Genomic DNA, 16,342 nt, shown 5'->3' with positions numbered 1-16,342 from the left:
TTTCCACGTGAACCAGCCGATCGTGGTTCCGGTCCTGTCTGGGTCTTCAGAAAGTTTGGATGTCGTAAGAGCATTACGCATCTATGTGGATAGGACTGCTCCTTTTCGGAAGACGGAATCTTTATTTGTTTTGTTTGGGGCAGAAAAGAAGGGTTGGCCAGCGTCGAAGCAGACTCTGGCCAGGTGGTTGTGCCTTACTATTAAGGAAGCGTACGCAAAAGCCCGCGTTCAGGTTCCTCCAAATATCACTGCCCACTCTACCAGATCGGTCAGTACTTCCTGGGCGGCTGCCAGGGGAGTGTCACTGACTCAGGTTTGTAGAGCCGCCACGTGGGTAGGCTCCAACACCTTTGCTAGGTTTTACAAGTTTGATAGGTTTGCCAGGGAAGATTCTTCTTTTGGCAGAGCTGTCTTACAGGATCCTCAGCGCTCGCCCTCCCGGGTGTAGTGGCTTTGGTATCATCTCATACATCGGTACTGCAGTGTCCCCTGCTGCGGTAGGAGAAACAAGGAATTTGGTACTTACCGATAATTCCCTTTCTCCGAGGCAGCAGGGGACACTGCACGCCCGCCCAACGCTTTGGTCCCGTTTTTTGCAGTACCGTTCCTGCCATGATTGTTTGGGGGTCCTGCTAGTTCTGTATTTTTACAGATTGTATTATTTATCTGTATTGTTTGGTTTCAAGAATGCATGACTGTTGGTTGAGGTGTTTTCCTAATATTCTTTGTTTTCCAGTCTGTGGTTCTGCTTTGCCTGTCCCCTTCCTCTCTCGGTCACGTTTTTTAAGACTGGGGTCTGGAGGGAGATAGAGGGGGGAGGAGCCAGCCACAGACGAAATTTTCACTTAAGTGCCGACTCCTCCTACGCACCCACTCTATCTCATACGTCAGTACTGCAGTGTCCCCTGCTGCCTCGGAGAAAGGGAATTATCGGTAAGTACCAAATTCCTTGTTTCTCCCCCGTACCCCATGATTAGTCTTTTCATTTAGGAGTCCTCCCTCCACTCAGTTTGAAATCTATACAGTACTTACGAGTGGAAGTGGGCGGTATGAGCAGGGGTGCCAGCTTAAGTTTTTGCCAGTGGGTGCTCAAGGGTGCCCCCCCATTCCTTGATAGAGGTAGGCAGGGGGTCCTGACCGTACAGCAGCGGATATTCCATCAGCAGCGTGGGTCCCTGTTGCGGATGGTAACTAGCAGCGGTATTAATACCGCTACTAGTTCCCATCCGCCGCAGGGACCCCGCTGCCCGTGGGTGCTCGGGCCCGGAGAACCCGCGGTTTTGGCGCCTATGGGTATGAGTGTCCTATTAAGTAGTAGCGGGGTAATGTGCGGCCAGGAATCGGGTTCCTTTGTGCCTGGCCATTGCCTGTGTATAGTCTATGGGGTTCCCCCCCCCCCCCAAACAGTCTGCAGAGTACCCCAGCTTGGGAACTGCTGCATTTGTGTGTCCGCTTTAAGATGGAGATGGATACATATAGGAACTATCATAGTATTTTGCTCTGCACAATACACTTGTGTAGAGCAATAGGTTGCCAATCAATAATAGAAAAAATCCACTCTCACAATCCCATCTGTACAGTTGGCAGCTGTCTCTTCTGATAAATCTGTTTAAACAGTCTGTAATCTGGTATTTACATTGTCACATTTACTGCAAAGAAAATAAATCTCTTATCACCAGGGATGACTGATTCTGGTTCCATGCTGTAATCACTGTTGATAAAAACTGATTTCCATCCTGGAAGGACGGCTGACCTCTTTATCTTCATAGTTCGTTGACATTTTACACTACGAGGGTTTATAACTTTTTCACATACCTATGAGAAAAATGTATTTCTTCTGCTTCTTATTCATTTAACCAAAGGGTCAATAAGTTGGGAATTTGACCTGTGATTTTCTGATTTGTAGGAAGCCCAGGCGTACGCGGATGATAACAGTCTGTTATTTATGGAAACCTCTGCCAAGACGGCTATGAATGTCAATGACCTGTTTCTTGCAATAGGTAGAGTATTGTTCTGCAGAAGAATGTGACTAATCCTCAATGACATCATTTCCTATTGGTTACAGATGCTTTTATACTTTTTCCAATTAATATCTGCTATTGATTTTTGCAAGCAAATGTCTGAGTAGTGGTCGGTATCCTGTCACATACATAATACCGACTGTTGAAATGCCCTCAGTCAATAGATTGACATGATCCTAATGCAGTGCATGTTAGAATACCGACAGTTATAATGTTGCCATGGACACCATATTAGCATTCTGTGTCGGCTCGCATGACTTGTTGGGTTCACCATGGTTTGGATATGGTGCCTCACTGCCCTTGGCACAGTATTATATTATCCCTCCTATGCCCACTGGGATGGTACTGTATGAACAATTATTTTGGCTGACAGCATTGTGGTTGTGCCTGTGTTTTCTTCCTGACTCTGTATTTTGATGTTGTTTTGATACTCGTGTTGTGTATATGTCCGTATCAGGGGCTGGCTGGCAACTTTTAGCCAGGGGGGCAAATCCAGAGCACTGGCCCATAAGTAACAGTCACAGACTGTGACGTCAGTTCCGGCCCCGTTCCTGTTTCTATCGCAGCACCAGAGTAAGTCCTTTGCTACGCACAGACTGCACACACTAGGAAAACCATTTGATGGTAAATGATTGCAAATGGATTTGCAGATAATCGCAGGCCTGTGAAATTTTCACAGGCATACTGTACACTTTGTCGCACATTTTACTTTGGCAGTACACCAAAATGCCCATTACACATTAGGCTACACACCGTGATGCCCATTACACACTACACCACACACCGTGATGCCCATTACACACTACACCACACATCGTGATGCCCATGACACACTACGCCACACACCGTGATGCCCATGACACACTACGCCACACACCGTGATGCCAATGACACACTACGCCACACACCGTGATGCCCATTACACACTACACCACACACCGTGATGCCCCTTACACGCTATGCCACACACCGTGATGCCCACTACATACTACACCACACACCGTGATGCCCATTACACACTATGCCACACCTCTGATGCCCATTACAGGTTAAGCCAGACACTCTGATACTCATTACACATTATGCCAGGGCTGACCAAATTTTATGTTATTGTAGGAGCCAGGATAAAAGTGTAGGAGCCATTACGCATTACATCACGTGCCATAATGCCCATTACACATTATACCAAACCAGGTAATGCCCATTATACGTTATACCAAACACCGAAATGCCCATTACACATTATGCCACACTTCATGATGCCTATTACATTTTTTGCCACTTACCTACATGCTTGTTGCTACGGGTTTCTTGTTTGATGCCAGGGGTTGCATGCTAGGACACCTGCTTCTGGGGCCGCCTGGGTGTAAGTGAGGGCACAGAATGACTTTGACTGTCCCTTTTCACTGTCTCCTGGAGTATGGGGACCTGGGCACCGCTGTCTGGGACACACAGTGCTCTGCATTCTGAACCAGTGCTCAGTGTGCTGCATACTAATGTCCCGTGGAGGCCGGCCACGGCCTGGGCCAGTCACTCGGGCCTGGGTACATAGTGGGGGGGGGTGAGCCGGTGAGCGAATTAACTGCGCCTGCTTCCGCTTTTGAGACCACTAGTCAGTCTCATGCCGCAGCGCGGCCGTCACATCACACGCTGGAGCAGGAGGGGCCGGCCCGTGACACACACTGTCCCTCCTCTCAACTCGCGCAGCCCGCAGCAAGTGAAGGTATCAGCGGTATCGGGTATAATGCCGGCCGGGTTGCCCGCGGGCAGAAGCTGCGGCTGGCGCTCTAAACACACTAGACCACCAGGGCCCTTTTCAGTATTTAAAGCGGCCCGGGGGGGGGGGGGGCACATGGCACCCTGCCCCCCGGCCCATCCCGCCACTGGTCCGTATATTTTTCTATTGATATTTGATTGTGGGGACGCTGTCAATCGGTGTTCTGTCTGTCGGCAACTTAACTACTTACCATGTAAGTCTAAGGATGGCTATTAAAGGAAAGCAAATGTGAGCCAGTCAACGTACCCGTTTTAAATGTTTTTAAATAGTCTGTCATCAGAGATACAGAGCCACAGTTTATTACTAGAATGTTTAAGGGGTGTCTAACCATTTAGATGTATATTTTCTGTTGTGTATGCCTAAACTAAAATTAAGGGAGGAATGTATCTTATATCAAGTATTATTGCCCAGGTCTTTACCTAGGTAGTGCAATGCCACTCATTTTAGTACAGTTACATGATTTGCTTTCTATTCCCAGAATCCCTTAGTGTCCGGAGTTTGTTGTAATTCATGTGACCTAACGGACATGAGCTATGAACCCACAGGAGGTGTGAACAGGTCAAAAATATCTGAAATGGCAGTTGGCAGCAGAGACCATTCCCTACATTTGCTTACAGCCTCCACCGAGGGACAAAATATCTCTATTGCTTAATAAAAAGGCCCTATAGCTTTAAACTATAACTGTTCCAGTTCATCCCAAAGGTGCTGATTGGGGTTGAAGTATATTCTCTGTGTGGGCCAGTCAAGTTCTTTCACTCTGAACTCCTCAAACCATGGGCCAGATTCAGTAAAGCAAAAGAAAGTAACTTTTTGTGTCTGAAGCAAGCCATGTTGGCACGCAAAGGGAGCACATACATTTTATATTGTTTCTCTACAGGGTAAATACTAGCTGCTTTTGCATATATTGCCCGATTAAGACTTGCTCGCTGACTTGGCCTTTACCTACCAGCAAGTAGGTAAAGGCCAACCTGCCCGAGTGAATTCCCACCCATGTGCAAGGCTGTGAATGTGTTTTTCAGCCGTTCACACGGGGGGAAATCTGTTTGGAATCACTTACCATGGAATGGATTTCCCCCTGTTCCCAAGCCTCCGAGTAAGTCTAGACTCAGCGCTATGAAGGCCTTGGGGAGTAGGAGGCTGCTGATGACGTAACCGGCCCTCCCTCCCGATGGCCATGGAACGCCTGCATTTTCTGAGCACTCCCAGAAAACGTTGCATAACATCCTCCTGGCATCTGCCAAACCCAATCTAGCCCACATGACGGCAAAGCTTTACTCCACTCCATCTGACACTTGACCTTGAACCTGGGTGATGTGAGGCTTGTATGCAGCTGCTCGCCCTATTCATCAAACTCCCGATCACACTGCTTTTGTGCTTGCATCAATACCAGTAGAATTTGGACCTCTTCAACTATAGGATCAGCAGTGTGTTGGCGAGTTTAATGCACCATGTGCCTTAGCAGTCGCTGACTCTGCTCTGATTTCACTTGGTCTTCCGCTTCATGGCTGGGTTGCCATTCCACTGGCAACCCAGCCAGTGGAATTCCACTTTCAAATAAGCGCACTTAGTTAACCATGGAATATCCAGCAGGGAGGACATTTCAGTGTCTTATTGCAAAGGTGGATTCCTATCACTGTATCCTTGAAGTCACCGAGGGCCAGATTTATTAAGCTTGGTGAAGTGAGTGTGTCTGGTTATTATCACCAGCCAATCTGTTCCTAACTGTGAAGTTACAGGCTTGATTTGGAAAATGACAGGTAGGAGCTGATTGGCCGGTGATAAAAACCAGACACTTTATCACTTCACCGAGCTTAATAAATCTACCCCTGAGCTCTTCAGAACTCCCCATTTTGAATCACAAATGTTTGCAAATGAAGACTGCATGGCTAGATGCGTGATTTAATACTTTTGTGGTGACTGGTGTGATCTTATTATTTTTATATAAGAAATGTGGCTGGGACAAAGCTGTGTAACGTTTGTAAAATTGATTAAAACACAGCATGTTGTGAATAAACCCCAAATCTTATCCAAAATGTATTTGATATAAAATAGTTATGTAAAACAGTGCTTTGACATCATGCTGTGAGTCCTTTATCTGCGTATATTTTATGTCTTGTTATAGAGAGAGTGAATTGATAATTGACTCATGAATGTACAAAGTGCATGGCAACAGCTAGTCAATGACTTACAGTTCAGTAACCTTGTATGTGAGCTTTCTAACTTATTAGAAGTCTGCACTTTGTACTATTATGGTTGGGAATATGTTTACTAAGCCGGGATTATTCAGATCCACTGATATTTGCTGATTTTACCATCAGTATTTTAATGCTAAACATGGTGGCTTTACATTAACGGTTTTATTATCTGCTGGGAAAATGGGGAACTACAAAATCCTGGCATGCCCTACCACAGTTAATTTTTTATAAAGTTGTGAAAGACACCAAAGCACTTTTTTTTATTTTGCTGAATAATCAATATATAAACATGGTACAATATAGAAAATGGTATAACAAAGGTAAGTGAATAGGTAACAAACAATCTGTATGCAGACAGTAAAAACACCCATACATGGTGCATAAAGTATGTGCTGCAAGTACTTTGTGAACTAGATTGCACGCAAAGTGCTTTAGCACATCGCGTGCATTTTGAACTAGTGATTGCAAGTGCAAAACAGAGTCTGTGGTGAAGAGCATAAGCAACTAGAACATGGTCATTAGACAGCTGTCTATATAGATGGCAAATTTGTGTTGTTAAACTCATAGCACTTGTAATGCAGCCCACACATGCGCCGATGCCGGCGGTGCGATGCTGTACGATGGGGTGCGCGCTCCCGCGGCACCTCATCGTACAGTACAAAAAGTATGTGCTGCACATACTTTTTGTACTAGCTTTTTCTAGCACAGCATCGCATGCACAAGGCATACGATGCGATGCTGTGTGTGCTAGTTAAGCCCACAACGCACGCTGGAATCGGTGCATGTGTGGGCTGCATTATACTCGCACATTTTGTAAACTTAACCGATGTAATAGGATGCATGGAATGAGCAAAACTAACTTTCTCATCCAGATATTTTTCATAGGGAATCCTCAAACTTCGTCTGTGTACTAGGGTGCAAACGCATAAAAAGCCCAGGGTTCTTTGAGCCGTCCTTCTGAGGGTAAAAATACATAGAATATATATATTTGGAGTAGCACTTGACAGAGAGCTAATGCCTCAGCCATGATACACATTTATATTGGTCCCAGTGGCCATGGAATTAACACCCCCCCACCACCACCACCAAACACACACACCTGACTTGTCCATTCTAGATGGGAATAAAGGAATAATAAAGTATGGCCTGTTTTAAAGCATTGGGTATAGAAGCATAGTTGTAAAATACATGGAAACAATTTACTGGAAAAATTCCTCCAGGGTGAATTAAATCTCAAATATTGGCTATCCTGGCTTCAATTCACTTTAAGAAGGTGGCATTGTGCATACTAGGTGTGAAGTTCCAATTTCCCCAAATGGAGACCTATTTTGTGGTAAGGTGTTTGCGGTCTGGTTTTTTTCATTGCTATCCATGAACAATAAATGTCCCGGGAAGATGATGATATGAAGAATAGCCAGAGGGATTTTAGTTCAGCTTTTGCAATAAGGGTACATGGTAAGTATGGATTGTAGAGCTTAATCTCCATGCCGGATCATTAAACATGGGAAGATCTAGCAACCGGTCCACTATGCAGCAGAATAGCATATAATGCTGGAAAGCCTGTGAATCACTTGGGCTTGCCTTGTATCATTCTACAGAATCGTGCCTTGCCATAGGAATTTTAACAACCAGGTACATTTACGCTTATCTTCAAGTGATTATTTGAGATTTATCATAGTTTATCTTGTAGCTCAGTTCAGGTCAATAAGTTTGATGATAAGTGATATTGAAACTGCAGGATATGAAACCTAAAGCATTAGGTCATCTGCGAAAAGAGCCATTTTATGTTCTACTGAGTCAATACAATGATCAGAAAATCTTGTTTGCACTAGAAATAGAGTTTTACAAACAGAAGAGGAGATGGAGGTACCTACCTGTTTGTGGAAAGGTAAGGAGAGGTATCCATTAGCCAGTACTTGGGTATAAAGATCGTAACTAGGGACTAGAAAGGTGGTTCCATGTAACAATGTTAAAAGCGGCTACTGCAAACAATGACGGTAGAACCCCGGGGGCTGGGTCTCTGGCAATTGAGCTCTTCAGTTATAGAGGCTATTAAAAAGGTGTAATGTGGGCCAATTTGAATGAGCTCTAGAACTAATGTTTGTTGGAATTGGGTATAGGTACTTGTAAATGGTTTAGTGTAGAAGTTGGAGTATTTGCATGATGCTAGGTTCATCTACTTTTTAGCATTCCATCGGCATCCTTCGAAGCGTGATGACAGCTGGTGGAGGCTGGCCTTAGGCTATGAGAAGGCAATGTGCTGGTTTTGTTTCAATATTTGTAAAAACAGCATCTAGCGAAGGCAGGGGTGGATCTAGACTTTTTTTTTTATTTTGTTAGCGGGGGGACAGTTCATTTTTATGTCGATTCCTACACTCTCCAGTCTCAACTCCTTTCTCCAATCCTGCACACCTGTATACCCCTGCTGCATACACGCACTTACTTAGGTGGCATATTGCTGGCAGTCTCTGGAGGATAGACAGGTAGACTGGTCCCTCTGGTGGGTAACAGGCTGGTTGCTAGATGCAAGGGTGAGTTGGTGCCGCTGGGGTGACACCATGCAGGAGTAATGGAAGAGCTGGGAGCACTCACTGCTGCTGGCAATTGGCAGGATTTCAGCTATTGCTGCTGGATCCTCCTCCCACCCCACCCTCACACTGACAATTGCAGTATAACAAAGGGACAGGGGCAGCATTTGGGAGAGTGACTGAAGAAACTGCACCCCGGCAGAGAAGTGAGCACAGGGCACAATTTAAAAGCTGGCTCACAGGCTCAGTTTTCTATGCAACATTATTTGCTGCAGCTCTGTCCCATCTCTAGCTCCAGGCACTGTCTGATATATCAAGGAATGGTTGCTCCGTTTAGGAGCTAGGGGTATACCTGCACAGTGAAAATGTTTTCTTGAAAATAACGAAATTTCGGTTCCCTAAATTTATTGATCAGTTGTGGGGGTGCAGTTCCCAAGAGTCAGGGGTTTAACATAGTATCCAAAGAGAGAAAGAGGGACTGTTAATGTTATATTTTGGGAAATAACAGTGAAATTATAGAGGTTAAAATCACATACTTAAAGACACACACACATACATACATATTTGTGAAATAGAGAAAAAGGTGATGTATTAAAATAATACAAATGTCAACTTGAAAATGTATTTGTGAATTCAGCATAGATTAATGCAGGTTAGGGATTGTGATTATTCTAGAAGGCTAATGGGAGGCAGTGAAATCCTTAGAAATAGGCAAATAACGTAACAATTTACCAATAATAATATTTGCAATCTACTAATAGCCTTCTATAATAATCACAATCCCTCACCTGCATTAATCTATGCTGAATTAACAAAGGCATTTTCAAGTTGACATCGCCGGCCGCCACTGTCCATCTGCTGGTTTTACAAGCAGACTGAACCACTTTCCACAATCTCCTATTGTGAAAATTGCTGTTCCAGGCTAAAATTGCTCAGTGTCTATGCATCGCTGGGCAACAACGCCCAGTGTGTATGGACATTTACTCTTAACAGTTTTGCTTGCTCTTATTCCTAGACCTAGTCATACGGTACGATTGGAAAAAATTATGGTGTTTAAGTTGCAATTATTTGCTCTCAGTTTAAAAATATACACATTTTCTGACACTTAACATTTCAACACTTCGTATGTTTCAACCTCTGTCAACTGCTCATCCCCTTAGGCAACTGCCCCCTTATCTGAAAGCAAATGATGAATCAGTCAAAGCGGTTAAATTGCCCTGTGTTAAGTAAACCTTAGGACCATATATGCACCATCATCTATATAGCCCCGTACACATGGGGGAGATATATTGCTGAGCAATATATTGCTCAGTTTCTCCTTTTCATCAGCGACCAGAGATGGTCGCTGATGAAAGGGAACCTCTGCCGGCGGTGCCGCAGAGGTAATCAGCAAGCTCCTGCGACCAGCGATTAGAACGGGGCTGAAAACGGGAGCGCGCACCTGGCAATTTATCGCCAGGGCACACTCCCATCACTGGCAATATGGTCGCCAGCGACCATATTTCCAGTGATTTCAGCCCCGATACCAGCAGATGAGCGGCAGCGATGATACGGGAGGGTGCAGCAGCACTCGTCACTGCCCTGTACACACTGGGCGGCTTTCATGCTGAGACGAGAAAACTGTGCGTACAGGGCTTTACACTGCCATCTGTTGGCAGAAAGTGAAACTACATCATCTAGCTTTGCAAGCATTTGCTTCAAGTGAACTTACTAGTAAATTATACTTGACTAAGGGCCAGATGTATCAAGCTTTGGAGAGTGATAAACAACCAGCCAATCAGCTTTCATTTTTCAAACCTAGCCTGTAACCTGGCAGATGGGAGCTGATTGGCTGGCTTTTTATCACTCCATTTTATCACTTTTTGAAGCTTGATACATCTGGCCCTAAATAACATCTTCAAAACAGACTAGATGATCTGGAGCAAGGTATTTGCCTAAGTACTCTGACAGCCCTCTGTAGTTTGTGTGTGTGTGTGTGTGTGTGTGTGTGTGTATATATATATAGAGACAGAGATATCGATAGATATAATCTCTTGAAGTTGCAGCTAGGGAGATATGTTGAAGGCTGGTATACTATATTTAAAGACACTGTATAACTTAATTTTACTGCAGCTATAGCCTAAGACTTTCTCTCCTTCCTTCTCACAGCTAAGAAGCTGCCAAAAACCGAGCCCCAGAGCAGCAGTGGGGCAGCTGGCCGGAGCCGAGGTGTGGATCTCCACGAGCAGACACAGCAGAACAGGAGCCAGTGCTGCAACAATTAACAGGGGAACAAAGGGGATCCAAGATAAGATTATAACCTCTCCTCCTGCACCTGCCCTTCCATGCTTCAGAGATACAACTAAACACCTTTCCAGCAGCTCACTCTTCTGCCAGGACTTTCCCTTCTACACTTCCCTCCTCCTCACTTACCAACGGATAACTACACAAGGGAACAAAGTAACTGGCTTGAACCTTCCCCTTCTACCTCCCACACCACTGCAGCCCTCGGAGAGCTCCCTGCTAACTGCACTTTTGTGGGTTTGAATTGTTTCGTTCTTAACGCTTCCAATAAACACACACAGACTGCTCTAGGTGACACAGCAAAGGATGGCATCTGGGGACCAGTCCTCCTGAATAGAGCAAATGAGAAAAGAAGCAAAAAAAAAAAAACTGATACTTTGTATTATAGCTGCATATAGTGACTTTAATATTGATTTTTGATTTCATGTACGTCTCCCCACCCCCTTTCCACAACCTTCTGCTTTCTTCTCCTGTTCCTCCTTGTTTTGCAGCCCGTCATGTACTCGGTAGATCTTCACAGGAGCCTCACGTTTATTACATCTGATTTACGGTTTTCTTTATTTAAGAAATGCATTGTGTGTATGCCAGGACTTTGGCAGCTGGAGAACTATCCATTCATGATTAACCCTTAGCTGGGTGCTTTTAGCCCAAAAACAGTTTGCAAAGAAGCAGGTGGGGAACTGTTGCAGGTGTGGGCATTTTATATGAGATTTCTGTATCCTAATAAGCACTGCAAGTTGTGAGCACCTCTTCTGTTGTTAGAGAATGCTGGTTTCCAGGCTTTTGTGGCCTTTCATGATGTAGTAAAAATCTACATTCATTCTCTATTGTAAATTAAAAACCTGTTTGTGTCATAAGATTTAAAGCACATAACCTGGATTACAAAACTATTCTGAAAGGAAACGGAATGTAGGTTTAGATCATCCAAATGCCTTTAGCAGTGTGAAAGGGTTCAGGGATTTTATGCAGCATCCGCATTTTTACAAGGGATATGGAGAACATCGATGTCTGAGCATAGCCAGTTCATCTGTATCTGACCTATTGCACCAATTCCACAGGTGTCTGCACAGTGGGGAGTGTGGCCTACTGATAGTATTGGAGCCGTCTACAAAATCTACGTCCGCATGGAAATTGTCTGGGAGGACTAAATGTTACCACTTCTTCTTTTTAACAAGCACTTGGTCAAGTAACCGAAACATAGAACAAATTTGATCTATAAAAGGTTCAAAAGTAAACTCCTTTGTTAGTGTAGGACGAGTGGGATGAATATGTAAAAGGTTTATTTATAGTCTCTTGCTAAATCTGACAAGGCTAGCAACAGGAAGGTCCAGCTGCAGCGTTGCCCATGACTGTTTAGATGAAGCTGCCCCAGTAAGGAGCATCTCCTGCTCAGACTGTTACAGATACTGCAGAACCTGCCAGATTGGGAGAGCACAGGTAAGAGGTTCTGAATACACCTGAAACTAAGGATTGTGTCAAATCCCTAAAACAAAATATTATTTAATGCATCAAAGACAGCCCTCTCCCTTCATTAATGGGTGTACTATGGTCACTGATTACTATTTTCTTCGTTTTGTAATCATTCTGAAGCGTATTAAGTACAGCAATGGCTGCTTCCAGCAGCATGCACTTTAGTTCAGAAGTGGTTGTAAAATAGCTCTGAAGTTCACTTCCACACACGGTCTGCTTATTTCTATATATTGCTGTGGGATCCATTCCCTGCTATGCTGTATGTAGCTGATCTCACAACATTGATTAGAACTCACAGCTTTCCTGTGGTTTTTGGTTACGTTTCACCCATCACAGCATGTGTGTCGTTCTCTAACCGTTTACAAGGGTATTCTAACAAAGTCAGTGTACCATAGTACACTTGAGTGTTGCTTTAGTCTCCTCTATACACCAGTTGGCATGGCGGGTATGTGCCTTCCTGTGTGTGTGTGCTAAGTGTTCTTACTAATGTCTGTGGCTTTATGGATTGCCAGTTTTTTTCTCTTGAAATGTGCCTTCCTTCCATAGCTGGACTGGAATGTTTTTAAGTGTGTTTATTATTATGATTACATTTTGTATGACATAATTTACATAGGACATGAGAAAGTAGGGTTAATCTAGGTAGTGGTCTATCATGGTCCTATAGATCAGTGGACTTCAAATTCGGCCCTTAGGACCCCACACAGTTCAGGTTTTCCAGGTCACCTGGCAGGTTGCGCTGTGTATTACTAACTCTCACATTCTAAAAATCCACAGCTGACCTGGAATCATGAACTGTGTGTTGGGTCATGAGGACAGATTTTGAGAACCTGTGGTATAGATCACATGTGGGCATGGAATTTGTAGAGGGTTAAACAGCATATGCATGACAAAGCTTACGACATGTCCTAGAGGTCCTCAACTTTGACTTGTATGTCAAAACACATACAAAGCTTTTCTAAGGGGTTCTAATCACTGAACTGGAGCAAACACTGTACTACAATTGTGCTCTTACCCTATGTATAACTTATCATTTTAAGAGTCTGTCCAGAACTCCATTATGAATGTCTTTTGTTTGATTTTGGTTATTTCCTAGCGATGGTTCGGCCAAACCAGTTCCTGATATCTTCCAACAGTTCGCGTTTTCCATATTGTCTAGCTGGTGCACAGGTGTAGTCATTATACCTGTGCACCAGATTAGTGGTCTGGAAAGTGTGACAGTTGGTAGTCATTACTAACGACCACTTTTTCAAACCTATGCTGCATTAATTTCTAACTAACACATTGTACAGATCCACAGGTAGTCTGGAAACCCTGAACTGTTGGTAGACCTCAAGGACTGATTTGGCCATCCCTGTCCTTGGCCCATTTTTTTGCTATAAAGTAGATTAATGTTAATGCCGCCCTTTTTGTTTTCCATACTTAAAGGGTTAAGTAGTAACATTCTACAAGCTGCACTTTTTTTACAATTAAATCTTTGAGCAATGTCCATAAATAATCACTGTTATTTTTTGGAGTTACACTACAGTCATAATATAGACAGTAGGATCCCGATAGTAAGAATCCCAAAGGATCATTGTATTTTTATCCTAGCCCCAAATGCACTTCTCCCGCAGCTAATCCTAACCTTCCTGCATTGCCTAACCCCAAAGCCAGTACTAACCTTTTTGGATTACATCCATCAGGATCCCTACTGCTGTGTTCCTGACCACATCCTGTTTAGGCATCTCATACATGGGATGGTTTGGAGTTTCCTGAAACAAGCCCTAAAGAATTAGAGGTCAATAGAAGAAATGACTTGGCATATACAAGTCGGTGAATGTTACGCAAGCTACTTGTTTGGGTGTTTTTTCAAATGATTTCAGCCACACACTTTGTATAAGCACATGTGTAACCTCTGTAATGTTGAGATTTAGCTCTACTGAAGCATTGGTTCTGCCCAAAGGTCATTTTCATTTATGCTGGCCACACACTCTACAATATCGCAGAACTAGCTTGGCATCTCAGCATCCATGGCCTAATAATGACCAGTTTCCAGTAATAATGGGCTTAAATAATTAATGACACTGTTGGTAAACGCTAATGAACGATGATCACTATCCACCTGTATTAGTGTTCATTCTAGCACCCGCCATCTTTGAAATCCCATGCAGTTCCTCTTCCCTGCCTGGGGTGTCGCTGTCTGCTGTAGTGCTAGCACAGTGTGGTCTGTATATCAGCACTGATATGCAAAGCAGACCTTTGCTAGAAACACCACAGCAGACCGCGACACCCCAGGCAGGCAACAGGAACTGCATGGGTTTTCAAAGATGGAGGATACTAGAATGAACACTACGTATGAATGTTAATATTACAACCACATTCCTAGGCCCCGGTAATTCCAGGGCGGATCCAGGAGCTTGGCCTGATGGGCTAGACGGAATGGTCTCCTGCAATATGCAGCACTCCTGCCTTATTGATATCCATGCTGTAGAGATTCCCGGTCATGTATGAAGCTGCTGAGATGGCAATGATTTGTGTGTAGCAGGGCTTACTTGGACAACAATGTGGTCCTTCTGACTGTCGAGCATGGGAGTTAGATTTAAAATTGATTTAATAATCATTAAAGTGTATTGCAATGTTATATGGGGAAGCATTATTAGTATGCAAGTTATATACATTATGCATGTCATAAGTCCACTAATCATTAAGTACATATCTAGTGTCTTTGTAAACCCTGGCTTTAGATAAACATCTCGAGTCCAGTGCTGTGGCCTCACTGTGCATCACCTTACAGCGATCACTGCTACAATCTTCTATTCATGGACAGCGGAGACCTTATTGTTGTGCTTGTCACGCTTAATGTGAGGGTGTAGAGACTCTGCATTGCCACATAAAGCTATTGCTGTCCCTAGGAGGTTACATGGGGCACGTCATGTTTTTGTTTGTGTTTTGCACCATATAATATGTAGTGGAAACTTGGACCAAGTTAAAATACACTCAAATGTAATCTATTTTTTCTCCTTTGGTCATCTTTGCATTTAAAAAAAATAAAATTTAAATAAAATCTAACTTTAGTTATAATCATAATGGACATATACCCCTGATCTACCAATGTAATTTAATGTAAGTTAAAAACAAAGACTGTGTGTGTGTATATTAAATGAACTTCGCTTCTTAACCGTTGTACGATTCGTTCTTTCAAAGAAAATTTCTTGTTCTTTAAAATAATTTAAATTTGGTTCTATGATGCTCCGTAGCATATACATAGGGTTCAGTCCTATTTTGCGCGGAGGGTGCAATGTGCTGGCGCAACTTATTTTTAACACCAGAAACAGCACCTGAATTAGCACTATTTGCTAGCTAAAATCAGCCCAACTTTGCCCAAGAGTGTTGGAAGTGCTATGGGGCAGCGAAAACGTTTGTGTAAATCTGGGCTGCTGTTATCAATACACACCTGTACTATATGTATATTTGAAGAGGAGACTGAATGGAGGTTTTATGTTACATTTAAAAGAACCAGAGATATTTTAGTATTAAAGGTAAATATCTAGAATTTAAGAAATGGACATAGCACTTTAGTTCACAACTTATATCAATAAATGGATAACCAACACATTAAATAACTCTGGGCCTTATTTAGGTCCCGAGTATGTTGCAAAGTGACCACGTTCTGTACTTTGTGTATGTACCAACGAATACTACACACATAAGTACAAGTCCTACGTCATCATATGCAGCACACGTCATGTGATTGACAGTGTGCAGACATTTGGGGCCAGCAATGACCAGAGGTGTGTAAAGGACTGGGGACCCTTATCCAGATCCGATCGCAGTACAAATTTGTTCTCAAAATAAGCAAAACCATATGCACTGCAGGCGGGCAGATATAACAGGTGCAGAGAAAGTTACATTTAGGTGGGGTGTGTTGAAACTGTAATCTATATTGCAGTGAAAAAATAAGGCAGCCAGTATTTAACCTGCATAGAAACAAAATAACTCACACAAATCTAACTCTCTCTGCACGTTACATCTACTCCACCTGCAGTGCACGTGATTTTGCCCATTTTGAGAACAAATTTGTTCTGCAAT

General features: G+C 43.4%; 1 protein-coding gene across 1 annotated transcript in view; it reads left to right on the top strand.

Annotated features, from left to right (window-relative positions):
- RAB5B (RAB5B, member RAS oncogene family) overlaps nucleotides 1-15,431 on the top strand; it is a 62,664-nt gene extending 47,233 nt beyond the window's left edge. The window contains exons 5-6 of the mRNA XM_083169184.1: nucleotides 1,907-2,000; nucleotides 10,670-15,431. Of these exons, the coding sequence (XP_083025310.1) occupies nucleotides 1,907-2,000; nucleotides 10,670-10,785 (210 nt within the window). The 3' untranslated portion in view covers nucleotides 10,786-15,431. The remainder of the gene's footprint in view (nucleotides 1-1,906; nucleotides 2,001-10,669) is intronic.
- Nucleotides 15,432-16,342: the final 911 nt, after the last annotated feature.

Source organism: Crinia signifera, chromosome 2 (genome assembly GCF_055691185.1).
Source record: "Crinia signifera chromosome 2, ASM5569118v1, whole genome shotgun sequence".
Lineage (NCBI taxonomy): Eukaryota > Metazoa > Chordata > Amphibia > Anura > Myobatrachidae > Crinia > Crinia signifera.
Note: the sequence above shows the minus strand (reverse complement) of the source record. Positions and strands in the feature narration are given on the sequence as shown.